General features: G+C 35.0%; 1 protein-coding gene across 1 annotated transcript in view; it reads right to left on the bottom strand.

Moving 5' to 3' along the window:
* The window catches only part of LOC120771999 (calcitonin gene-related peptide type 1 receptor), a 173192-nt gene that overhangs the window by 38438 nt on the left and 115424 nt on the right, over positions 1-19330 (bottom strand). Inside the window, 2 exon segments of the mRNA XM_040100356.1 lie at positions 10051-10164; positions 13314-14321. Coding sequence (XP_039956290.1) covers positions 10051-10164; positions 13314-13680 — 481 coding nt within the window. The 5' untranslated portion in view covers positions 13681-14321.

Here is a 19330-nt window from a genome sequence, read left to right as displayed (position 1 = left end):
ACTGGCCCTAATGACCAAGAATGAATTAAACCACTTTATAACATCCTGTTCTGATATTAACACTTTACCGTGAGGTTATTCTGCATGAACCAAAACAAATGACGGTCCGAAGGGGCAAGATCTGGGCTATAAAGGGGAAAAGTCAAAATTTCCCAGCCACTGTTTTCCAAATAGGTGTTAGGCGGCTTTGCAACATTATACTGCACATTGTTATGATAGATGTCTTGACTAGTCGAAAATTTTGGGCATTTTTCGGCAATCACATACAATTAAGTAGATGTATTTTTGTCGAAAACGTTTCTCATGTATGAGTTCATTTGGGTATAGAGCTCATAATACGGACGTGTTCTATTCCCTGATCCAATTTAATACAGATAATTACTTTGGCGTCGTGGATATTTGGCTTTGGCGTTGATTAAACTCGTTGGGCAGGTTGCATATATGATTTTTTAGGGTTTCGTGATGAAACCATTTCTCATTACCAGTTATAATGAGATTCAAAAATTACTTCTTTTTATAGCAGGCAAAATTCACTTATAATGTCTGCTGGCTTAAGTCCATTTGACACCCGATTTTCCTGATTTTGAATATATCTGCTTTTAAACGTTTGGAAATGGCTGCCTGAGTGACTCACAAAGTTTCTGCGAGCTAATTTTATGTCAGTTATTTTTCTTCCAATTTTTTTTCGGTCGTACAGGACGTTCTTCGCCTTCCAAATTGAAATCACTACTTATAAATAATGCAAATCATTATTGGACAGCAGCTTTCTAAGGAATGATTTGAGTAATGGATATTGAGTAATAGAATAATAAACTAGCTACATACACATATTACGCAATGTACATACATATGATGAACCTTCACAGCGCCTCTTAAAATCCCTCTGTCATATGACGCGAAGAGCTTTGCAAAGCACTCCGTAAGATATTTTTGAAATCCTATATTCAAACGTTTATTTGGAAAACGCCTAGTGCGTAGATTTTCGGTAAAAAAAAAATAGTTGGAATAACTTTATTTCAAGAAGAAGAACTTTATATAGATCAAAGTGAATAGAGCTCTGAAATCCAAATGAGTTCCATACTCATACACAGACTTTATGTGGAGCGGTAAATCTACATATATGCTATTTAATTGCATACAAATTCTGCTTTCTTTTACAGAGATCTTCGTTTTGACCTAATCGCTCACCTAGTGCTTAAATATTGCTTATTTATAGAGTTTGGTTAGGCTAAAAGGATGAAGGTTTAGTCTTGGTACTCTTGTAAGGTTTAGTTAATGAAGTTTGGAATCTTTAACGGTTCATAGATATGAGTGTAGGCAGGTTTGGGAAGATGTATGTAGATATATCATAAGCAGCAGATGACTTCTAAACAGTTCGAAATAATAATATTTAGATGATATACTACCAAGTTGAAGGTTTATAAGGTACATACTTTTGCAAAAATTATGAAAGCATTATAAAGACACATAACACAAGTAGAAAAGACAGAGACAGGTATTTCATACGACACAAAGAAAAATAATTTTTAAAGTGAAAGGAAGATTAAATAAATTAAAAAACAAAATGGGAATTGGTGTAGTAAATAATAATAATTAAAAGAAAAGTTTAGTAATATTTTTGTTTATTCTGTGGGTTTTCTCATAGTCAAGTATGTGATTAAAATTCTCAAAAACAAACAAAACTGAAACTATAACTGAAAGTTATACCAGAAACTTCAGAAGAGCACTCAGCAAAGTTAAAAAACCCTTAGCAACATTTTACACTTGCATCAAACAAAAAAAAAACGGTATACTAGCCACTAGCCAGCATAAAAAAGAAAATCAAAGCAAAGTCAACCGCCACTAAAGCCTCCTAGCGACTCAACGAACCCAAGTTGACCACAGAATGCAATAAAAGTAACCGCATCGTATCGGAAGACCGTCTACGTTTTTCTATTTCGCCCCACAACAAAAAGAAAAAACTAACTGTAAAGAGAAAACAAAAGGTATAAGCCCATAGTCGTGCAGCATTAAAGTTTACAAATACAAACACGAGCGCAGCTCAACGAAATAGAAACCGAAAGACCGCAATTGAAACCGCAGGAAACACAGAAAAAGCACACACACGTGCTGCCGGCAGACGCGACCAGCCTTCAAAGCAAAGCACGTATATATTTAGTGTATGTAGTTAAGCTGCTTTAATAAATATGCTTCCTCGCTTTCAATCATAATGAACCAGCCACTAGCTAGCGCAGTCAGTTGGCCTACAAAAAGCGAAAATATTTTTTCACATAAAATAAAAAACTAGCGAAAACAGCGCCGCCTTCGAAAAAGCAGCACTCAAGCACGCACAGACATGGGAGGCCAAGTGTTGATGGGTGGAGCGCCATGCTAGTTAAATTGCCTAGCCGCGACGAGCCAGTCAGCTAGCCAAGTGGCAAGTGTTAGCCAAAGGACAGTGTTAACACCACGCGTAATATTAGTCAGCAAGTGTGGGAGAGTAGTGCGTGGCAAGTTTTGGGTAGCCAAGCACTACTTAAATTGTAACCCAAATTCCTTTTTGCACACATTCCACGCTGCTGGTGTGAGACTTTAGTGAGAAGTATGGCCAGTACTACACTAATGCGCTTAAGAAGTGGACGAAGGGATGGCAATTCAAGCACTTAAAGTTGTGTAGTCGGATGTAGAAAGGTATTTCTATGGTTTGGGCCTATTTTTAGCAGTTCACCACTTTCCCCCAACATTGCCGGCATATTGTATGCGCATATTGATGGCCTTTTCGCTTAAAATTGCGTAACCATCACCGCAAATAAACCGCATTTCGTATTAACAGACACTGTCGATTTGATACTGAATGTAAGCCTGTTATGTATGCATATGAGTGAGTGTGTTTGGGTAAACGTATTGCCAGACACGCACTCTTCGCTAGTCATTACAGACAACCAAATATCTAATTTCAGTCTGTCCTTTCACACTCAACACTATTGTTGAATGAGCGGTTTGTGTTTGTACATACGTGAGACTCCATTAGCAGACGACATGTCGTATACGTAACGTAATTTTATATTGTCCTTTGTGTACAGTTAGTAGGCCTTAGTATGCTGCGCCATTTAATCCTTTCATAAATAACCAAATCACTTTAATTCCATCTGTGTGCTTGCCGGTTATGCTCGGTTCTTGGGCCAAATGTTTCAGTATAATCTTTATAAAAGCCGGATAATGTGTGTTTAAGTGTCTCTACGAAATGTCGGCAAAATTTTATTGGTTCTTCGGCACTTGCCTCTTTAACATTGGATTATTTTTGCGCTCAATTAAAGCAGATATGTAGTAGTGAACTAAATTTTGCCAAGCCGCTATGAGTCATTTAATATCGACTTAATACAGATTTATAGAAGCAAGTACAGAAAAATCGTTAGAGGAAAGTATTTTATTTAGAATACTTAATTTCCGTATTGTTATTTCTGTTGAAATAGTTTCATATTATGATTGTGGCCAGAGCTAAATGACGGAAACTTTGCATTGAAAGGCATAACAGTCGGTTGTGTGTTGTATTGAATAAATTGGTCTGATTTATTACTAAAGACCAATGACTTCAAATAACCTCACAAAAAGTAGTATAATGGTGTTAAATCACCACCTTTTGGAGGCCATTCAATCTGACTATTTATTGAAATAATCATATCTCCAAACTTTTTTCGCAATAATTTGGTTGTTGCACGTTCTGCGTGGCACATAGCCCCGTCTTGTTGGAAGCAGATGTTGCTGAGATCAACTTCTATCAATTTCGGTCATAATAAGTTGGTTATCATTGATCAGCTGAGAGCGTACACGCAGCAACTCGGACTGACGTATGTAACGACTTGGCGCATTTTACGTCGAGATTTCACATTGAAAGCGTACAAAATACAGCTTCTGCAACAACAAAAGCTGCTCCACCTTACCAAGTGACTTATGCGCTCTTGAAAAATTAAAAGAAAATCCCACCTTCCATTTCGAGCCAAATTTTTTCACCGATGAAGTCCATTTCTAGCTCAATGGGTATGAAAACAAGCAAAATTGCTGCATTGGGGACGAAGAGAAAACTAAAGAGATACAAGAGCTGCCATTTCATACAGAAAAACAACGGTTTATTGTGGTTTAAGGGTTCGTGGAATCATCGATTAGAAGAAAGTGTTTTTTTTTTTTTAAGAACTATAAAAACAAATGAACAGTTAAAAAAAAATATAGATAACCTTCTTTTATAAATAGTGAATTTAAGTACTAAACATCGATTAACGGTATCGCCATCCGCTTAAACTTTTTTTCTTCTTACTATCTACTATCGGATGGTGATAAACTTATTCTAGCTGTACTTAATGTTCTAGCTTAAGAGATTAGGAGTACTTACTCAACTTTTAGCTTAATTAATCCATTCAAGAATTTTAAGACTGTTTGTGTGTTTTGTTACATTTCACCACTTTACTTAAGATATATAGTATACAAGAATTTCTTTAATTCTGCTTTCGTATAACATTTGAAAAGTAAGAATATTTTTAAGTAAAAAGCAAGTATGAGATATACAAACTTCATTCATTAAACACTTTAAATTTAAATAATTTAGCAGTTGTAAGTGTTGCTATCCACAAGCGACAAAGCCTGCTAGTATGCAGCGCACTTTTATAGTGAATTTATATGTCTGCTTTCAGAGTGAAAATGTACTTTCTCTTGTCTCTATATATGTATGTGTATCTTTATATATACACAATGTGCTCACATGTATAGCAAGTAAGTATGGCCAGTATAAAAACAAAATGCTAATGGTAACATGTAAACGTCACGTACATTGCACAGGAGAGAAGCGAAAAAAGCGACCAAAAATTGAACTAAAAACACAACGGAAAAAATACATACACTGCTTTACTTAGGTAAATAAGTATGTAAGTGGGTGTAAAAACCCAGTAAACTAAATTTAGTACTTTTATGTTTTAGGGAAAAGAGAATATTACAGGAATATTACTAGAACAAGTGTTTCATTGTGGGTGTTAAGGCAATGACAAAGGCTTCTGGAAATGCTGCTAGACAAGTTTACAGCTAACCATTACATTAGCTAGTATCTAAGAACCTGTGCTGCGTTGATTCTAATATACAAAATACAAAAAGTATTTGATGATATGATACATATATAGTTATAAATGATCAGCATGATGCGCCAAGTCCATTTAGCCATGTCTTTCTGTCCGTCTACCAGTATATACGCTTTTGAAATATAGATTTAAAATGTTGTAAGAGTCTTTTCCTACCTCCGAAACTGCTCATTTGTCGTCACCTTCGATATCGGATCATACAAACTACCGATCAAAATCAAATGGTATAGAAAACTCTTCAATTTGACAGGATATCTTCATGAAATTGGGAATAGATTATTGTGCAAGGCAACAGTACAATCTTCGAAAAAATTGTTAAGATATATGTAGCTGTCATACAATTAGACCGATCAAAATCAAATACTTGTATGGAAACAATTTTTTTCTGTGAAGAGTCCAAGAGCACCTTCGAAAAGCAATTTCAGGCGTTGGAAAGAGCTTTCTGCTAAAGTTATCTCAAATCCAAAAAATATTATAAGTACAGATGTATACAGGTATTGATTGAAGGACTAGTCAAAATTTTGATTTTTGACAAAATAGCGGCTTCACAAAAAAGTCGTGTTTTTCTTTAATTGTACACTTCAGAGAGTTTTAATATAATAATTACCTGTCAAATATATTTACCAAGGTTGAGTGAAAAATTCAAGCTGATCGGTTCAACCGTTCCGGAGAAAATTTTCTCAACGACTCTGAAAACAGCGTTTTGAGAAAAATACTTTTTATGTTATGAGTGCCGTTTACACCAAGTAAAAAAGTCCTTACAAATACGATCATATTTCCGAAATCATTTACGGGTTCAACTACGGAGAATATTCTCAATTATATGTGAATTCTATATACAATGTAATGTATAATATATGATATGGTATTTACCGAAAAAATTGAGTTTTTGAATTTCGGAAGTGTATACATATGTATGTGCTTTATACATTCTTAAGCAGTCACGAGTTATGAAATGAGAGACCTTGAAGCTATTTTTTGCCAAGTTATATATATATAATTCACGTTCTTTAATACTGATATTAAGTAGATTCAGTTCAAAAGAATATAAATATTTCATTTAAATATTTAAAATCGGAGAAAAACTTTGATCTTGAACTGGCGGAAAAGTCGACTGACATGTGAACATGACCAAATTGGAACATATTGCCTTTGCAATCTGCCTTTTCTTAAACCACAAGTATTTTTGGGTACAGTAAAATACCAAAGGTTATAATTTTCTTTGAATACAGAATACTTAAAATAGAAAGAACAAATGTGGACGTGTATATGAAAAGTTGACTTGCTAGTAAACTTGAACTTCCTCACTCGTAATATTCGATTTCATCTGCCCACGACATAAATAAGTATACTATGATATAGCAGACTTTGTATGCTGAGACCTTTGACGCTTGAAACATTGCGGGAGACTAACACGCTGCGAAATGTTTGCCAATTAGGCATTGTGGCATGCTCGTTTGTGGTACCATGCAGTCATATATCTTATCAGCATGCTCGTTCAACACGAGCTACTATGGTATATACATACATATATACTTATATTTGTATGTATATGCAGACCGATAGCATTTCGCGTGTTATCAATTTGACTTGTTCCACAAAACAAAAGCAGAAATAGAAATTTGAGTGCCTGAGCATTCGGCACCGTGAAAACGGCGCATAAAGGATGATGAAGCTGCGGTTGTGTGCTCTGCGAGCGCGCAAAATGTTGGCCTGCGGGTGATAAAATATGGCTTGCTAAGTTATTGAGCCGAATGCTTGTTTGACTTGGTTATTCGGTGAGTTGCCATCCAATTTATTTGCTATTTGTATGTACATGTGTCGTTATATTTGTTCTGCAGCCATTGTTGCTTGGTTGGTTGTGTTCCTGTTGCTCTGGTTCATGTGTTAAATATCATTTCAAGTCGTTGGTGTTAGTGCTGCTGCTGGTGAATCTGCTTGTGGTTCTTGTTTGCTCGCTCATTACTTGTCGTTTAAAGCTCGAGTTGGCACACTCTTGCGTGGTTTTATTTTTAGCTACATACTATACATAAGCATATACCATATATTACTTAAACCATATAGTAGTTAGTATGTGTCATGAGCATTTCGCGTATTTTTGTTTGTGCAGCTGTTTTTGGTTTTGCTTTACGAGCTCGGTTGGCATTTTTTATTAGTATTTGTCATTTATAAATATCACGTTTCTGCTATTCATTAACACGCTTGCAGTTTTCATTAAATAAATATTCTTGTTATACAAGATTTTGTTTTTAATGATTGAATGCTTACACGTGGGGTTTAAGATGCAGTTCGTCAAAATATATGATTAGGACCTTAAATCCATAGAGAATGGGTAGAAACATATTTTTTTTTTGAAATTTATTAGATTTTATAATTATAAATTAATTATATGTTTATGTGTTACCTATTAAAATTTAGCTGAATGGTAGAAATTCAGAGTTGCGGCAGTGAGACGGAGTGGAATGATTCCACGCTCGACATAAGTATGTACTACTGAGCACTATCCAGTGGTTCACTGACGGCTCGAAAACACCGAAAGGCATTGGAGTAGGCATTGAGGGATCGCATACCAAACTATCCATAAAAATGGGACGTTTTCCAAGCAACTTTCAAGCAGAAGCTTTTGCTATAAATTAGTACGCAGAACTCAATCTACACCGGAATTATCGCAACCAGCATATCGCTATACTTAGCGATAGTCAAGCGGCACTAAAGGCGTTCTCAGCGTAAGAGGTTAGATAGCTTTTAGTGGAGGAGTATGTAGGAAGGCTCCACCGCCTATCAGTGTGCAACAGGCTACACCTTATCTTGGTGCCTAGGCATAAAGGGGCAGCCAATGAGCTGGTCAACGAACTATCCCGCTCTGTGGCAGCGTTCAGGATGATGGGGCATGCATTGCAGCGGAGTCCCACACTTTAAAGGAGCTGCTCCGCACGGAGGAGAGAGTGTTGGCAGCAGACAACAGGAATGCGCCATTACTTCTGGGATGATGCAACCTTGAAAGGTTTAAGGAAATTATCATTATCCCTCCGAAACAAATTCCGACTTCATTGGCATAGCCTCTTGCGCAATCTGGCGGTTCTGCTACATATGTAGAACAGGAATTTCCAGAACACTTGATTCTGATTTGTCTAGCAATTTGCAGAAGCAGGTCTAAGGCCCTGAGTTCCATCAACGTGGACAGGGATCACATCACCTCAGTCGCGCCCAGCAGGCTTCTGGAATTTTTCAGGATGCTGGACCTTTGCCACCATATGTGATATAGGGGAGGGCACAATAGACTATAGGTCGCAGTGAAAAGGCTCAATTTTACTACCGACCTATCTATCTCTTTTCTGTTCATACTTGTAGATCTCAAAAAATATTCGCTGGAAAGGAATTTAGTGGTATTGAAAGGGTAATCGGTGAAATTATTTGAAGTAAAATTCAAATTGAACTACAAAAAAGTGTATCAAAAAGTCTCCGATATAATCGGCTTATCATCCTACTCATACATATGTACATATGTACATATGTATATCTGAACTTTCCTATCGCGCTCGCTAGGTAAGTTATATAATGAAAATTATTTACTCTCGTCATATTTCCAGTTAGCTCGTTCATTTTGACATTTCAGATTGGAAAATAAAAGAACATTTGGATATTACTTCATTAGATTGGCCAGGAAATAGTCCGCATCACTTTCCGATAGGGAGCGTATGGCCTCTATTTTTAGAAATTACAATGCACACTCTGATTGAACTTTTAGTACTAGAATCTCAGGAAGAGCAGAAGTATGACTTTTTACCGTTAAAGCAACGAAAGAGCAATATAAATGCTTAGGAACACATAATACTTTTGCCAATCAACAATAATAAATCAAATTAATTACAACAACTGGGGTGGATTAACTTGAGCCGAAAGCCGAGTACGCATATCATTTCAAAATCGAATTAATCAACGTGAAATGGCAGACATAGAAATAGAAAAGCAATAAATCGGCTTTAGATGTAAGTTCCAATTTGGCTAAAAATAGTAAAAGGCTCTTTAGCAAAACGCATTGAATGTTGGTCTGCATTTGGATAGAATATACTACAACCAGCAAAAGTAACTTGCTCAGTGCAGTTGAGTAGGATAAAATGTTACATAAGTATGAGGGAATATGTAAATTTAGATTACTGAGGTTAAGCTGCAGGCAAAGCACCCTACTCAATAGAGAAATCTGAATTTATTTCAAACAATTACACGCTATTGCCATAGAAGGTCTTTCTGTCATTGCGGATTTGTTGTGCGGATTTGTTTGGGGCTACTTTAGGCAGCAAGCGGTTAACTATTGGTTTTCGCAAGATGCTAAGCCTGCCTATTGCAGCATTTAAGTATTAGCATTTTCGTTTTGTGCAATTTTTTACTGCTACTTGCTACTTTTCTTACAAAAAAAATGAAGGAGAAGTAAAACATTTTGTTGTTTATCCTTTGGGTATTGGTTAGCTGTTTATGTTTTCCTTCCACACGACTGTCTGCTGTTGGCGGTTGAGTTTTCATTTCAATTAAATGTGCGTCTCAGCGGATAAAAGCAAAAGCACAAAGCGCACAAGCAAAAAAAGGAGACAAAATGTAATATCAAACGCTCATGCGAACGCAGGTGGTGGTGGGCGATCAAAATACGCCCTAGAGTATGTAAACATGTAAGAGCAGGTATATATTAAATGTATGTATGTATTTGTGTATTTATGTGTGTGTATTGACGCTCGTTTAAATTGCTGTTGACAGTTTTATATGACCCGTTTTAAGCGTGCAATCGGTTAAGGTTAAACTGCCAGCTGGCAGTTTCCTTTTTCCTCTTTCATTTGTGCAATTTCCTTCTGACGCAAAGTGGCACACAAACACTCAGACAGTTATATATATGCAATATATATTACAAAAAGTGTTTTTATCGTTGTAAATATTTCTTTGATGTTTTCAAACTTACTTGTCGGATCGAAGCCGGTTATGAATTCCGGGCAGCGCTCATAGGCGGAAGTGCCGGCGGCAGTATCCGGCCAACAGAGCCAACCATCAAATGTGCCAGCGCAGTAAGATTCACCTGGGTGCAAGTAAAAGATGAAATGAGAATATATGAATAGGAAAGAAAGGTGAAATGTTTAAATAAATATATTCATATACAAATACATGTACATATATGTACATATATATATTTGTCACTGCTATTGTGTCGTATTTTTTCAGCAATGTGAGTGTGTTGGTTGACCGCCAAAAAATTAGCCAGAGTTAGATACATTGTCAAGGCATATCGTTCCTTGTGTGTGTGTGCGTTGCCTTTTGTTTTGACACGTGGTGAAAAAATTCAAACTTTGTTTCATATTTTCAGTTGCTTGTTATGCTTTTCCCTTTTTTTCCGGTTGAAAAATATCGCTCTGTACACAATGCTGTTTGTTTTGCAAAATGCTAATTCATAATAAATCTGGCTTACCTTGGTACTAAAAGTTTTTGTGCAAATTTTAATTTTGCAATTTGTTTATTTTGGCATTTTCATTTTAATCTCGTTCATGACATTGCAGATATGGCAAATATTGCCTTAAGGGGTTATACATATACTATGTTTCCGCGGGTAAAACACAGCTTTTTTCAAAATTCTTTTTCATATAAAAAATTAAATATTTTATTAGAATTATTTATTGTTAGGAACATACACTATTAGTAAAGAAATTCTGAAATTTTTAGAAAAAAAGATTTTAAAACTCGACTGTTGCGACGCTATTTCCTTACTCCTTACAGAATCCCCTAAAGTGAAAAAAATATGTGTTTTAGTTAAAATCTTAACTTAGAATTTGGACGAAAAAAAAAAAAATGAAAATTGAATTTTTGGCGGACTTTTCTTTAAAAATCCTTCGTCCAAGCCTTTAAGAATTGTAGCTCAAAACATGTGTAAAATTTCGTGAAAATCGGTTTAGTAGTTCTCGAGAAATCTCCCCATCCGACTTCAAAAACATTGTTTCGAGAAAAACACGTTTAAAGACTACGCAAATTATATTTTTTGAAACATGTTATATATAGTGAGCTTAGTCCAATTTTGATTAATTTAAGTTTTTTATTTTTATTTTTTTGATTTTTATAGATTATTTTAGTACCTACATAATTGAATTTATTAGTTAATTATTAGGTTAGATAGATCTAAGTGTATAAATATTTGATAAGGCCAAATTAATGATGCTACCTAGAACTACTATCCGATTTTTCCGTAATTTTGGACGATATTTGCACGAAAAAAACTTTAATATGTATCCACTTATATCAGAACCTCGGAAGAAACTAATTGCCGTCAGTCTGTCTGTCTACTAAGCCATGGCGATAACCCGATCCTTTGATGAAATACGTTTTTTTGCATTCTAAGTTGGGTGGTTATGCCGCCATTTCAAAATCTCTTCACAGTTGACGAAGATAAAACTACTCCGACCATCCTACTTTGCTAAGACGTATCATCGTATGAAAATGGTTCTCGTCATTTTTTTAAGAAATGCCCGCGACAACAGTTTTCATAATTTTCTTCTTCGCCTAACAAAAATAACAGTAAAATCAATTATCTTCTAGCAAAAGCTATGTGAGATCTCAAGGCTGATGACATTACTAGGACTGGTACCACAACCTCAATAACTGCGGAATGGGAATGAAAAGGAGCTTCTTTTGGTTTTTATGGTTCACTGCTGAACCTCTATGCCGTTGCAAGGTCCCTTTGGCCCCGAGTAAATTGTAAGAGTTCTAGAGAACTCCACTCTTAGCAAGGTATATCTTTCAGTGATTGCAGCTGTTTGGAAGAAGTCGAGATAGAGTTAAATCAACACTTTCTCTCCGAATATCCGAATTTTACAAATGGTTTTCCAAAGGACCTCCACACTGTGCTGCAGCATTAGCCATCTAATCTACCCTAACCTAACCTATATAAGATATCAAACAAAGAAGAGGTACATCCAGAATTAACCTTAACGAGATATATGCAATATACAAGGTGCATTCCAAAGCAAACAGAACTTAAAAAAAAAAAAAACAGAATAAATGTTTTTTTGGGCAAAATCAATCTATTTTATTCAAAATAGTCTCATTCTGCTTCAATACAGCCTTTTGCACGGTCCAAAAGCATGTCAAATGAGTATTCGGTGCCATATCAGGTGAATACGTGAAGTGGTTAATACTTAAATGTGATTTTTGGTCAAATAATCGTCCTTCGAATGTTGGATTCTGAGCAATTTTTGGTCGTCATAATTTTGGTCCTTTTAACATATATGTATATCGTTCTATATAATGTAACCATATATAGAATACATGGGATATGAAAATTAAATAGAGCTGACATTGCCCAACACTTTTCCTTGCTATTATACACACTATTGCAGTTTAGACTTTTCTGGTTGACTTTAGAATGATTACTAAGGAAGATATATCATATAATATAAGAGATTGTTGAACTTTGCATGATGAGGTTTGATGCCAAAAATTTATGAGATTGCTCGTTTTTTACTAATGCCAAGATTATAGGAATATTAAATTGCTGAAAAACTCAAAAAAAATTTCCTCTGTATTTGTGGATGGCCGTTCAATATTCCAGTAGGTAGGAAAATGTAGGGTTCCAAGTCAGAGTTCCAGAAAGTTCATAATTAATATAAGACCGACAAAAGCCTTTTGCATGAAGAAAATATTGTGTTAGCCGGTCGCGCCTAACTTCAAGTACATTGCATTGGACAGCAAGAAAGTCGAATAGCACTTCGGTTAAACATGGTTTATGACATACATACATATATAAAATAGCCAAAGAATATTTCAAAGAGAGAAAAAATTAAAATTTCTTGTAGTTTTGGTGGCCTGAATGGTGTACTTTTTGCGGATTTTTCATTCTCTTGAATATTAAACCGGGAAGATAGTCTAAAGGGTATCAGCTTTAAAGTTAAAAATCTGCTAACAAATTATTACTTTTTCCTGTAGTTCACTAACACATGAAATGTCATAAAGAATACAATTACTTTAATACATTATTCTATGTTTATTTAAAGTACAATTTCACTTCGTCAGTCTAATTCAACTTCTAAAGTAATTAGAAATTATATTCCAGGGGATAATAGTCTTTGTACCATGCTAATTTCCGCTATACTAACCTATTTTAAGACCACTTTTGCACGCATTTAAACAAAGGATTAGCACACACACACATCACACCTTCACCCACACCACAAACCCACTCACCTGCTGTAAACTGTGTCGCGGTTTCATTCAAGCGTTTATAACATTCATCTCGCAACACATCCAACGCATCCGGCTCTGCTTCAGCCACACCCTCACCCTCAGCACTTTCATTGCTGCTCGTGCTGTCCACCGCCGCCATATCCGTTATCGCTGAGTCAGCAATGTCGGAGGCGGATGTCGGTAAGCCAGCCAACATTCTGGCAGCTAGCGTTAAAGTGGAACGAGTTGTTTCTGCTGCGGCTGCGGCTAGTAAATTATCCGTCCTTGGATTGTGTGCCGTCGCATGAGTGGCCGCTGCAGTGACGCTGGTGAAGCCAACTACTGCTAATGTCTGTGCGAATTGTTGGACCTTGGCGATTACATTCATTGTTGTTACACCGCTAGCCTTTGTTTAGTTATTCGTTGTTGGAGCTACAGCGAGTTGTTGGTTTTTGGGTGCAGATTGTGCAATTGTTTTCCGCGTTGTTGTTTTTGACGCTGATTCATTAGCATTGGTTAGTGTGGCAAGTGTTAAGGTCACCGCTTCAACTAAATAGAGACAAAGGAGCAGCGGCTATGGCTATGCAGATACATACACATATATTCTTTCAGAGTACTTGCTTGCCTCTAATACTTATCAAAAGGTGGGTATGCACATCTAACGGTTTAAGCAGTGTACAGCGCGGGATGTCTTACATGCCTTGTGATTTATGTGCCTGTATACATATGTATAAGTACTCTTAGCATTACTTATTTATAAGGTAAATCTCTTTCAATCTTTCGCTTGACCTCAGTTTCCGCTTCCGCTGATATCTTCACTGTATATACACCAGTTTACTTTTGTATTTACACCATTTTCAGCTGGTGGATTTCGTTTATTAACTCATTTTCTATCTTCTTTGCGGTTCCGGCTTTAAAATAAAGCTAGCTGCCTTTTCAATTATTTAAATTTTGTATATCTTTGGGTTTATTTTGGGTTTGAATTTTTAAGTATTGAATATGAACAGCCATTCCTTTCCATTTAGTGCACTGTAAGTAAATAAAAATTAAGAAAGCATTAAAAAATAATGTTGACTTTAAATCATATATTAATTTTTTATGTAAACAATTCACCGGTGAATAATATTCAACATTTTATGAACATACAATAAAGACAAAAATAAAACTTTACCTTCAACTGCATCGAAGCTATAACACCCTTTTCGGGTGCATTTCTTATGGCATGAAACGGATCAAAATCGGTCAGTACTATACTACTAGTTCATCAATTGTCATAAATAAATAATTGTATATATACATATATATGTATATGTAAATAGATATATGTTTGCATTTTATAGCAATAATAGAGTAAACTTTTTGAAAAGAGAATACTCAGTTTCACTCGGGAAAATCTAGAAATATAAAGTTTTTCTTGCCTATATTAAAGATATGATATTAGATTGAGAAGATATCTCAAAATCACTTATGTTCAGAAAATATCGAAAATTAACAAAATGTCTTCGTTTTGAAAAAAAAGTTGAACTCAACAGTAGTTTTTGATCTGTCGAAATTTAATTTTCGATTTCAAACCAAAAAATGGTGGGTTATCTTATAAAGAACTAACAACTTGATTGAAAAGAATTTTTTTGGCAAAATATGTTTCTTTATTCCACATAGTTATCTTCAAAAGTGATACACTAATTATAGCGATCCTCCAAATATACCATTTTTGTAGTACAATTTGTCCTTTTTTCAATGTAGGCCTCACTATCGGCGATTAGCTCTTCATTCGACGAAAATTACTTACTACTGAGAATAGGAAATAATTGATAGAGACCAGATCTGGAGAATACTGTGGATGCAGAAGCGAATTCGAGGCCCAATTCATGGATTTCGGCATCGTTTTCTTTCACTGACTTGCGAATCGGTGCATTGTCACACATTTGTCACTGGAACAGCACTTTCGTTTTCTTTAAATGTGGCCGTCTTTTTCGCTTTCGTCTTTTGAACGGATCAATAAAGCTATGTTAAAGTCGTTATTGATTGTTCTTCCTTTTTTCAAGTCAGTTAATCAAAATTATTTCACACACATCTCAAATATAGACGCCATTAGCTTGCCAGCCAACAGATGCGTTCTTTCATGCTTTGAAGCAGCTTCATCGCATACAGTCCACTTGGATGACTGTTGATTGGACTTGCGAGTGAAATTCTGGAGCCATGTTTGTCACATGTCGACGCAAAAACTCTTGCTTATTACGCTGAAACATTTCCAAACACTGCTCCGAATCATCAACTCGTCATTATTTTTAGTCAAAAGTCAGCACGCGTGGCACTCACTTTACACAGAACTTTCTTATACCCAAATATTCGTGAATGATATGTTGGTTACATTCATTTGATATCTTTGGAGTATCTGTTATCTCGAACAACTTCATTTTACCGCCATCTAAAATTATTTTCTGGACCTTTTTGATGTTTTCGTGGGTAAAAACATCTTTGGGGCATCCACTGCATTCACCTTCTTCGGTGCTCATAAAATCACCACTTCTAAGTCTAGAGCTTTGGAAGTGCTTTAGTAATATCTGCTTTGTACTGAAACATATTTGAATTTAATACCTATTTTTATAGTCAAAAACCTGGCGACAATTGAGTTTTATTTTTCATCGGGAAATTTTAACTTTTTTTGCGGAAGCATTTGGTTTGAACAAAATAGCTAATATAACTAGTTATAATTTTTAAACAAGGGCGACTTTCTTTCGTTAACCTAATTCTTTTTTGTTCATATCTTAGCATAGAGAAGCATTTTTCCAATTTAAACCAATTTAACCGGACCTGGGGAATAGAATACGTATTCTTAAATAAACAATTCGAGTAAAAACTTATTGTGATGCAGAGTATGTTTCATCTAGTAAGACTCACCACAAATAGTTAACGCATTTCATTGCATTTCTAGTTACGATTTCGCGATATTGCATGAAAATAATATTCGAAAACTTTTTTTTCAATTTGAACTCATTTTTAGTTTCATATTTTGAATTTAATACCAAAAACCAGAAAACAAAGCAACATTTGGCGCATCGCTTTTCCAATTATACGAATTCCAATTCTACAAATATCCAACTACCATCGATATCGACTTCATTATTTATGTATGTACTTCCTCATCCTAAATCCTTATTTATGAAGCGTGGAAATATCATATTTCATTTATTCAAAACTTTATCATGCGCGTAACGGCTGTGTTTAAAAAATAAAAGACCATAAATGGTATTTAAAGAGGCGTTATTTTTTAAAAATGGTTCGGTGATTTCCATTCTTATTTATTTTTTTTTTTTTTTTATCTAACCAACAGTTATGCAGAAACATTTACAAAAATATATAGCAAGTGAATGTGCCTGTATCCTTCGCAATACAATTCAGGTCAAACTAACTCTAAACGCGAATCGGTTGACTGATCGGAAGGCAAACAAGTAATTCAATACCAGCGCACAGGTCATGCAATATGGAATTAGTGCCTAACATAGGTATGTACATATGTGTTATGTGTTTCAGTGGAAATATAAAAAGCCTCTAAGCGGATAAACACATGCTTTGGGGCATTTACGAAAAAATAAATTAAATATTTATATAATGTGTATTTCATGTGCATAAGTATGTGTGTGACATGTGTGATTAGTTCTGCGTATGTGTGGATATGGAGTTGAATCCTATGTTGCATAAAATGTAATTGTATAGAACATTTTTATATACAAATATCCAGTGGCAATTGATATTATTTTTCCAAAGCTTCATTTAATTAAATTTTCGTGCAGAAATATGCACATATATTGTATATGTACATATATTTTATATAATATATTCATCTATTTTCACCAATTATATATATTCGTATATAAATATATACCTATGTTCGAATTTATTTGCGGCAGGCAATTAATTAATTTGCTTTAAAAGCAAAAATATTTGTGTAAAATTTGTTTCAAAAAGTCTTTATTTAATTGTCAACCGATCAACCGTAATTGATTCAGTAATACCGAGTACTTTTAGTGTCTTTATACTCTCGCAACAAAGTTGCTAAGGAGAGTATAATAGTTTTGTTCACATAACGATTGTTTGTAAGTCCTAAAACTAAAAAAGTCAGATATAGGGTTATGTATACTAAAGTGAACAGGGTGACGAGTAGAGTTGAAATCCGGATGTCTGTCTGTCCGTCCGTCCGTCCGTGCAAGCTGTAACTTGAGTAAAAATTGAGATATCATGATGAAACATGGTACACGTATTTCTTCGCTCCATAAGAAGGTTAAGTTCGAAGATGGGCAAAATCGGCCAACTGCCACGCCCTTAAAATGGCGAAAACCGAAAACCTATAAAGTGTCATAACTAAGCCATAAATAAAGATATTAGAGTGAAATTTGGCACAAAGGATCGCATTAGGGAGGGGCATATTTGGACGTAACTTTTTTGGAAAAGTGGGCGTGGCCCCACCCCCTACTAAGTTTTTTGTACACATCTCGGAAACTACTATAGCTATGTCAACCAAACTCTATAGAGTCGTTTCCTTCAGGCATTTCTATATACAGTTGAAAAATTGAAGAAAACGGATAATAACCACGCCCACCTCCCATACAAAGGTTATGTTGGAAATCACTAAAATTGCGTTAACCGACTAATAAAAAACGTCAGAAACACTAAATTTTACGGAAGAAATGGCAGAAGGAAGCTGCACCCAGGCTTTTTTAAAAATTGAAAATGGGAGTGGCGTCGCCCACTTATGGACCAAAAACCATATCTCAGGAACTACTCAACTGATTTCAATGAAATTCGGTATATAATATTTTCTTAACACCCTGATGACATGTACGAAATATGGGAGAAATCGGTTCACAACCACGCCTTCTTCCAATATAACGCTATTTTGAATTCCATCTGATGCTTTCTCTGTATAATATATACATTAGGAACCAATGATGATAGCGGAATAAAACTTTACGCAAATACGGTATTTGAAAAATATGTAAATGACGGATAATGAAATCTCGATTATCACTTTATCATGCGAGAGTATAAAATGTTCGGTGACACTTAGCCCTTAGATTCCGAAAAGTTAAATAGTCGATTAAATCGTTAATAGCAGTAAGGTTACTAGTTGAGGGAATATTCAAGTAAATTTGATCATTCGAAAGTCTAGCATTAGAAAGTTTCGTTCAGTCAACATAAACTTATATTTTTTTCATTACCATCTATAAGGCGAAAATAGCTTAGAATCCTATGGAAAATAATTTTATGTTACACAGTTAAAGACTTTCCTCATTGGATCGAATCTATTGTTTACTTAATAGATTTGGTACGAGGAACTAATAGAAAGAATTACTAAAGAGACAGAAATAGAATGCACCTATGAAATACATTACAGACATATCAACTACTTGAGACTAACTATGGATTCAAATTTAGAATTTTAAGATACTGTTATAAAGAGTCCTTGGTGTAAAATCTGTAGTTTATGATTGTTAAAACTAATAACATCTGTCTTACAATGCTTATGGTATTTTGTTATGATTGGAGAGGATTTATTTAATGCGTGCGTCTATTTGATATTAAAGCTGGAAAAAAAACTTACGGCAACAGATGTCGCTGCCATCAACATACCAAAAAAGTACGATCTTCATAAGATTGCAATAGGGTAGTCGGTTTCTAATGCTTTAGGTAAATTCTCTAATATTAGCTGACCTCGATCTGACCTGTCTTTATTCTACCAACTTTTGAGTTGTATATTTCAGCTCAGTTTTACCATTTTGAATGACTGAAATGAAAAGATATTTTTATAATTGTTTATAGAAAACAAATCTGAACGGTTACTAAGATTTTTTTGATGCGCTGCCAACTCGTTTATTCATCTGTTATAGTTTATTCTATTCGCATTCTCCAATGCTTGGCGAATCAATGGCGGTTATTATATAAAAAAATAGTTCGATTGATGAACGAAACTGGTTGTAAAGTGTGTTAGTGTTAGTCAATGCCTTCTATGTGATTATACCTATTATTTGAAAGCAGAT

This window comes from Bactrocera tryoni, chromosome 3, assembly GCF_016617805.1.
Source record: "Bactrocera tryoni isolate S06 chromosome 3, CSIRO_BtryS06_freeze2, whole genome shotgun sequence".
Taxonomy (NCBI): domain Eukaryota; kingdom Metazoa; phylum Arthropoda; class Insecta; order Diptera; family Tephritidae; genus Bactrocera; species Bactrocera tryoni.
The sequence above is the reverse complement of the archived record's forward strand: the minus strand, read 5'-3'. Positions and strand labels throughout refer to the sequence as shown.